General features: G+C 42.0%; 1 protein-coding gene across 3 annotated transcripts in view; it reads right to left on the bottom strand.

Annotated features, from left to right (window-relative positions):
* tjp2a (tight junction protein 2a (zona occludens 2)) overlaps positions 1–1,403 on the bottom strand; it is a 39,762-nt gene extending 38,359 nt beyond the window's left edge. For 2 of the 3 annotated variants that reach the window (XM_005725560.2, XM_005725562.2), the window contains exon 1: positions 931–1,403. In XM_005725560.2, coding sequence (XP_005725617.1) covers positions 931–1,037 — 107 coding nt within the window. In that variant the 5' untranslated portion in view covers positions 1,038–1,403. The remainder of the gene's footprint in view (positions 1–930) is intronic. The other variant, XM_005725561.2, reaches the window with a different exon arrangement.
* Positions 1,404–8,923: the final 7,520 nt, after the last annotated feature.

Here is an 8,923-nt window from a genome sequence, read left to right as displayed (position 1 = left end):
AAGTTAGTCGCTCAGCATGACAAACTGAAATGTATCAATACAAATGCAGGAGAAAAAGCTACAAAGACAGAGGATGAGGAGGTTTCTACTTTGAAACTTTAATCAACTTTAAACTGTTTGGAGACAGTGGTGACAATTTGGCTGTCACGATACAAACGATAAGAAATTCTTTGAAGTGTAAAAGGAAAGAGGCTGAAAATGCTGCTACAATAGTTGTAGCCTGGGCGGGGTTCCACATTAGGGTTGGGCGATAATGTGCAATTGTTACTCCTGACTCCCTTTGTTATGGGTCGCTGCTCGAGTCGAGGTGTGTGAGTTTAACTTGGAAGAATAGTGTATTGCAATAATTACTGAGGCTGGTAAATAAAGCAAATACTAAACTGAAGCAATTTGTTGATTGGTACATAAGTAATTATTGAAAAAAAAAAAAGACTACATAACAATGATTTTAAACAAAGTTTTAAAAAGAAAACATTTCCTGCCAAATGCAGGACACAACACAAACACGGGTCTTTCTTTAAAAGAAAATTACTTTCCACATTACATCACTGTGTCTCTCTGTAGTGAGAAGAATGTGTCATGCATTGTGTTTACAATCCACCTGTCCGATTCCTCCCCCTTCCTCGTGGCAGCTAGTGGCCCAGATGGTCACAATGTTGATATATTTGCCTCACAGATTTCTGCCTTTAAGGATTATGGTGAGTAACTGAAACACAGTTTCTGTGCTGTGTGAATGAAATAAAATACCTTTGCCTTCCTTCTTGCTTGGGAAACTACTAACAATAGAATTATCTGCATGACCACCAAACTGTTTTTTCTTCAGAAATCTTTTGATTCCCCCACTGAACTGCAACAGCAGGATATAAAAATCCATCTTCTAGAAGGAAACATCCAATACAAGTACCGGTACGGTACAGTAATCAAACTCACCCTGGGGGTCTCCACAGTTTCCTGCCTGGTGGCAGCAGCTCCCGTTTGTTTAAGGGTACAATCCCCATCGCTGCCTGCATGATCGTGATGAACTTCTTAAACTTCATCTTCTAACTCTCCTTTATGAACATCCCATGGACCTCATCACTAACTGCTGCTACACTCCCTGATCCCAACCTGAAGTGATGAGTGTCTACTCATCTCCTTTGGCATCATCAAACTTGTCTGTTCTTGCGCCTCAGTGCATCACTTTCTCCAGGAGACTGAGCCACAGATTGAGCGTCCAGTGCTGCGCGGTTCCCGCGGCGTGACCACTAAGGGTCCTGTCCTCAACCGCTGACTCCCACAGATGTCCTTTTGGCTTTTCCAAGCGAACGAGGATGAAAGGAAAACAAACAGCCACGTTCCTGCCAGGAGGTGGGCTGGCCGAGAGGGGATAACAACACGTCACTCTTACATAATTCTCGAGCTTCTCTGGACATTACACTAATGAAAATGCAGCTTCTGCCACCACCGCCGCCGCCGCTGCTGCTGTGACTGCTGCTGCAGCCGCTGGGATAATTGTGGTACTAAGCCTTGACAGATCATGCATGCTCCCCACCCCCTTCTTCTATAATCCCCCCATCCAGGCTTAGTTTTCTCACCATTTACACCCAGACAGATCCATCTACTTTGAAAAAAAAAGAAAAAAACAAATCACATGATGACACACCCCTCAATACCAGAGCTAACCTCTAATGGACGAAGATTATTAATGACAAAGCAATGACCAGACAACTTTAAGCTGCAGTCAGTCTGCAGTTCAAGATTTGCACAAGAACAGATGTGATGCCACAGCACGTTTTCACACCCATGTTTCACTGGAGAAGCCAAATGTATCTGGCTTCTGTGTGTGTGTGTGTGTGTGTGTGTGTGTGTGTGTGTGTGTGTGTGTGTGTGTGTGTGTGTGTCTTTCAAGCCCAAATTCACACCTTCATCTGACCCAGTTGATTTTTCTTTTGTGATTGGCTGGCTGCACAACAAGTTTCCACAAACCAAAGTGACAGACTTTCACAAGGCGAAAGGTGCAAGACAGGACCTGAGAGTCAGATAATGCCTTGACTTGCAGTCTGCAACTCACTTCTCAAAAATGTGATTTCATCCTCAGTATTCTGAATTTGTGGATTAATAATTGTTTAACAATGGTTTTGCAACCATTCAGTCCCATTAGTAAACTTCAATAATCCATCCCCAACTCTTCCCTGCATGCATCCCTCTCCTCCCTCCCACTTTGATACAAACCCTCGGCACGCACGCAGATTAAATGTATCTTGCCATCCCCGAGTCACCAGATGACAGCAGGCTGCCATGTCCTGAGAGGTTTGAAATAAATAAATAAATCTTTGTGACCTCTTGATGAGCTGCCAGCCAATGCAAACTCTTGACAGAATTTATATTCAAGCTGCTTGTATGTCTGGATTACGGCTCTGGATGGTCCTGCCATGAGAGCTGCTGCAGATTTCACTGAGCAGGAAAAATCCCTCAGCACTCCAAGAGGGGGGAGCAAAAAATGCCAGGAGCGCAGCAGGGGAGACACAGAAATAGCAAGACTATTTTTAAAAACACTGGATAACGGCAACATGCGGGGAGAGGAGGGGAAAAAAATGAGGAGAGGGGTTTCTTTTGAGTTCACCCTGTATGTCTGTTTTTGTCTGATGAGCCACAGATTAAGAGCAGTGGCTGGACCGAGGGCAAAATTTACAGAGCAGAGTGACAGTCGTTTTTATCATAATCCAACACTTTACAGTAATCTCACGGGGAACACTGATCCAATCCACACTGAAGAATGTGTGTGCGTACTTATGACTAACACATGTGCAAACGTGAAAAAACTAAACAAGCAATCACACCTGTGAACACCCGGCACATGGACAATGATGACTGGTTAGAAAGCGAGTTATGTAGCAAACTATTTTTTGGCCAGATACCTACCAGCATAATGGTGCTGAAAATACTGCAGGTAACAGTTTGTGAAATAAAGCCTGTGAAATCAAAGTTTAACAGTTTAAATAAACAAATGATGGATGATTTGAGGAGCTCCGTGCTAACTGTAACCTGATAATAAAAGGTGGAAGTGCCAAAAAGTCCAGTTCCTCTAGCAGCTGTTTAAAGCAAGTCAACCCCCCATGTTAAAATGTCCAACTTTACAGCCAGGTAAGACAGTTTTTTTTAAGTGCGTGTGTGTTTGTTTGTTTTTTAAATAACTCATCTGCCTGGATAACAGCCAACTGCTGTCTGCCAAGCATCACCTCCACCAAATTGAGCGTCTACACCGCGTTTGTGCTGTTGGTGCCTTTTGGAGCATAATGAAGTTGCAAAAATGAGCAGATATGAATTTTGTGTGAGTGACAACCGTTTAATTTGTGGCTAATAACCAAGCCTGCTAGCCTTTGGTTGATCACTTAAAGTGACACCCACACACTCTCGGTCCTTCGGGCTCCAACAAAACAAAATGGCAGCAGCCAAAACACTAATACTGTCACTTTAAAATATGAAGTCCAGAAACCACTAAGTATTTATATACAGCCTGTAAGCTTTGAATTGAAACATATGGGAATTTGGTCAGTTAGGGTTTGGCATTTGTATAGAAAACGTGGAAAACTCTAATCGGATGTATTCATTGTGACCTTGATGAAGCTGTCCATTTCCTGGTTCATATACGTTCCTGTTCTCAGCTATGACCTGGAGCAGGGGATAATAACTGCTCCAGGGGCTAGGGTTAGGGGGTTAGGGTTAGGGTTCAGAGGAGTGCTGTTCCTCCTCCACATGGAAAGAAGCCAGCTGAGGTGGTTCAGACATCTCACCAGGATGCCTCTGAATGCATTCTGGGAAAGATATTTCAAGCACGTCTAATTTGGAGGAGCCCTGAAGGCAGACCTAGGGCGGGCTGGAGAGATTATCTCTCAGCTGGCTTTGGAATTCCTCAGTAACCCTCAAGGAAGACTAAGGGGGTAGTGTTAGGGAAAGAAATGCCTGATCATGCTTAGACTGATGCCCACACAACTCAGACCAGGATGAGAACACGGATGGATGTTCAAGTTAAAATAATCCCTTGGAACTGTATCCATATCCACAAAGGAAATATATACTGAAATTTATTTCAAAATGTATTTTTTCAGCAGTAAAATTCAAACCAAGTTCTTTATCTGTCAAATATTATCAATCTATAACGCATCTGAATTAACCTGAGAATGCACACTGCACCACACACGCAGCTCACGCCCTTTAGTTTTTAAAAAGTGGGAGAGTAATTCATGGTTCCAGCTAATTCCTCTGTAACTGCATGTTTTTTTTACTTTTTAATGAGAATGAGTTCTGTTTTTCCCCCCTCATCTTCCCACAGGGTGAACAAATGCGGCTGGAGCTGCTTGGTCTTCTTAATGCTTTTACATAAGCAGTTTGTTTCTCTGCCCCTTGTCACTTCCTCACATGCTCGAGTAGTGCTGGGGTGCTGCATTACTAAGGCCCGGGCCATTATGCAATGTCCGTATGCAATGCATGTGAGTGCCAGATGGAGGGACACATGCCACTCACAAATCTGGGATGAGAGTGTGCAGACAGAAAGGGAAAGGGGGAAAAAAAATCAGTATGCACATCCCCTCCACAGGTATAATCTGGATCAGCTGCAAGCATGTAGTGACATGAAGATGAATTAAAGAGTCAAAAAGCAACACGAGAGCGAAAAAAGACAACATTTTTCAGTTTATCTATAAAAAGCTGGGTCTCCCTGCTAGATGTGTTTCCGTTCAATAGCAGTGAGACATGAGCACCGTGATCCAAGAAACTAAATGACACTGTAGACGTCCCATGTAGATTTCAACTCTTTTGGGGATGTACCAGCTGTGAAATTAAACTGGTCCAGGTCTTTTATTTTTACAAAGTCTTTTGGGTTTTCAGACATTTAGCTTGAACAAAATTAATGTGACACAACAGACAGGTTGAAATGTGAGTAAGCACAGTACTGTAAACCACAGATCTACAGATATTAGAGAGAACACCACCCAAAGTAAGGCTTATGCCACAGCTGTCCTAAATTAACAGTATTGGTAATTACCAAAATTATTGTTTATGTTTCAGTAATGGTTAATCCACCGATAAGCGCACACTCTTTAACTGAAATGATATTTTAACAGCATAATACAAATATTGTAATTTGCAAATTTTCAGACTTACCATTTTACAAAAAAAACCCTGAAAAATAATAATAAAACACAGGATCGTTTTTTGATTAAAATGCCAAATTACAGTTATTTACTTGCAATCCTGAACAAGTAATTTTAGTGGTTGAACGTTATACTTGAACACACGTATCAGGAGGTATGTGTACAATTCCAGGTAAACACCACCACATGGAAAATTTGTATTCACTATCATTTAATGGCTACTTCCTTTTAGATACTGAATTGTAAGCAAAATAAAAGAACTATGTCTGAAAACATTACACAACATAAGGGCCACAAACATGTAAATGCAAAGATTTCTAGATGATAAAAGTGCAACTATGCCATTTGTTTTATGGGTGCACATGCTGTATCACCATTTACACACAGTGTTTAATGTTTTTTTTGTTTTTTTTTCCAATTCTCCCTATTCCCGATCTTTATGTTTTATTCTAAAATAATTTATCCATAGAGCTTAAACTGTTAGTTTAAGGTAAGAAGCAGCCTTCAGAACTACAAAATGAAACCAATGTGGAAGTGCCAAAAACAGCTGTTTTTCTAGCGGCCACTTGTTAAAATTTAACAGTTTTACAGGGTAAACGGCATGTTTACATCCTGAACCTCTATGAATAGTTAGCACTTTCATAACAGCTGTGTGGTGATTATTATTAATATTATTATTTCAGTTTTAACGTATACGGTGTGGCTCCTGTTATTTGCACGTGTCCCAAACAGGCAGTTTTAGGCAAGCGATGCATTATAAGCCTCAGGCTGGTGGTACATTTTGGAACATTTCTGAAGGAATTACCACAGTAAAATCACGGCTAACTATAACTTTTAACAAATTAAGTCCTTTGGAGTAGCATGTGTACATCTCCGTGTTTCACTTGCACAGTTTATAGAGACGGCCTGTTAACAAAGCTAGGACTCCAAACTCATCCAAATATGATCATGGTTCCACATAGCAGTGGCTAAAAACAGTAACACCGAAACCTCACATTCCTAGTCTAATGGCACTGGGTGATACGAGTCTAGGTATATCAATATTTTATCGACAGTCTATGATTCAACCCCATGTTTAAAATGGTTTATAGCTTCCACCCTTCGTTCTTTGAACCTCAACAGTTGTCAGAAATGCATGTCAGTAAATAAAAACTTATCCGAGAGGTTTTTTTCCTCTTGCTTTTTTATTATAAGTATATCATTTGAGATGATACTGCTTTATATGTATGTAATGAAATGATGCTTTTGAATGTTTGTTAACTGTTAAGATATAAACTAATAATAAGAATAAGAATCATTAAACACGAGGAAACACTCACAGTGCGAGCCCCTGTTCAATTTCACAATTTTATTTAGATTGCGCCACATCACAACAACAGTTGCCTAAAGGGGCTTGAGGCGTGCCTCTAGTGCGCTGAAACTAGTAGTAAGCGCATGAATACACACGCAGAGGAGACAGCTACACGCAGGCCCGAATACAGTGTAGGTCATACCTGACGTTTTGACAAGAAGAAACTATCAAATAAATTAAAATATGACACCTTGCTGCCTTCAAGAACCAAGCTAAAAAATGTTATTAGTTGCTTAAGCTGTCGGAGCCCCACCTTAAATTTACACAGGCACCAGATAAAGATGGGGTAAAATGGCAGTGCGCGCCACAAACACAGTGAAAGCAAATCGATACTCACTGCGGACAATGCCGGACCTACTTACCAGGTGAAACTTCGTGTGTCCTGTCCTTATGTGACCGCAGGCAGCAGAGTAATCCCAAAAGCTGAACTGGACAAAGGAAGGGTGAGGAAGGAGAGGATTTTGACGGAACAAAGTTTTGGCGAGCCTCGAAAAATCCTTCTTCCTGGTTCTCTCAGGTATGTGGGCGTAGCTTAGAAACTGCAGGTGTGCTGTGTGTGCAGCTCCACTGCAGTTTCACCCATGACCTTTTTGGGCGGTGCCATTCTTCTGAGTCACTCTTCCGGTGTCATAAAAGGGACTTTTATACCGAAACTACACTCACCAGCTACTTTATCAGGCGCTTTATTGCTTCTACTTGGTTGCGATAGATAGCATACCCAGTGATAGCAAGAGCGTGGCTTTAATTCTTTATGGCATATTCCACAAGTTGCAGGAAACAGTCCTCGGAGATTCTGGTCTGTTTTGACATGATAACATCACAAAGTTGCTGCACATTTGGTTGATGCAAATCTCCCCCCTCCACCACATCCCAAAGGTGCTCTATTACATCAAGATCTGGTGACAGTGGAAGCCATTTGAGTACAGGGAACTCACAGACACCAGCGGTTCAACAAAACAGTTTGAGATGATTTGACCTTTGTGAAATGACGTGTTATCCCGCTGCTAGCCACCAGGGGACGTGATCATAAAGGGATAGATATGATCAGCAAAAATAATCGTGTAGGTGATGTGATGTTTATACGACGTTCATCTGGTACTAAGGGGTCCAAAGTATGTTAAGAAAACATCCCCCACATCATTACACCGCCAGCATCCTGAACCACTGGTACAAGGTGGGATGAATCCATGCTTTCATGTTGTTCACACCAAATTCTGAACCTACCCTTTTCAGTGTTGCAGCAGAAATCGAGCCAAAAACATTTCCAGTGTTCTGTTGTTCAATTTCAGTGAGCCTGTGCAAACAGTAGCTTCAGTTCCCAGTTCTTAGCTGACATCAACAGTGAGGTTTTGTCCAGAGAGCTGCTGCTCATTGTCTCTTTTTTTGGACCATTCTCAGTAAGCCCTAGAGATGGTTGTGTGGGGAAAATCCCAGCAGATCAGCAGTTCCTAAAATACTCTGACCAGCCCATCTGGCACCAAGAACCATGCCACGTTCAAAGCCGTTTCAAATGTAGTTTTTCCCTCATTCTGATCCTCAGTGATAACTTTAGTAAACACGAAATATTCAGTTATTTGAATCTAATCTTGCACTCAGATGTTTTCCTCGTTTTAATTCTCAGTGCTAAATCTGCACTGCAGAAAAGACAACTTTGCTCAGAGCTGGTAAGTAGAGCTTCAAGGGCAGCTGCTCAAAGTTCTTTTGAGTGAATCCTTTTTTTTTATTTATGGCTATTAAGGCCTGGAACAAGCTTACTAAAAGCTTGAAAACATGTATAGATGTTCATAGTTTCATAATTTATCTTTTGATGTAATCAATAAATTATTTAATTAATTATACGAATAAATAGGGCTTGTCAATGTTAATCAAATGTTACTTCTTTTACTTTTACCCCATATCATCCTGATCATCCTGAGTTCATGTATTGACAGCAGGGTTGTTGCCACATAGGGAGGATGGGGTGGCACTGCCTCCCTGTGAAATATGATTGGCCTCCCCAGTGTCCACCCAACAGTCCCACTGGACAATAGTGCCACTCATTTTACATGCATTACACCATGAGAGCCTGTGTAAGACCAGTGGTGGAAAGTACGAAAACGAGCCATTTTCTTCCGCTTATCTGAAATCAGGTCACGGGGCAGCAGCTGAAGCAGGGAAGCCCATACCTCCCTCTTGCCACCTCCTCCAGCTTATCCAGGGAAGTATCATGCCATTCCCAGGCCATCTGATGGATGTAATCTCTCCAGCACACCCACGGTTTACCCTGGGTCCTCCACCCAGTTAGACATACCCACCCGGAACACCTTTCCCAGTCAGTGACAGCCTTAGCCTCTTTGTGATGTGGAGGAGCGGCGGCTCTACTCTGAGCTCCTCCTGAATGACTGAACTACTCACCCCATCTCCAAGGGAGAGCCCATCCACCCTTCAGAGAAAGCCACTT

The sequence above is a fragment of the Pundamilia nyererei genome, unplaced genomic scaffold (assembly GCF_000239375.1).
Source record: "Pundamilia nyererei isolate P.nyererei 1_Seehausen unplaced genomic scaffold, PunNye1.0 scaffold00016, whole genome shotgun sequence".
In the NCBI taxonomy this organism is placed as follows: Eukaryota; Metazoa; Chordata; class Actinopteri; order Cichliformes; family Cichlidae; genus Pundamilia; species Pundamilia nyererei.
Note: the sequence above shows the minus strand (reverse complement) of the source record. Positions and strands in the feature narration are given on the sequence as shown.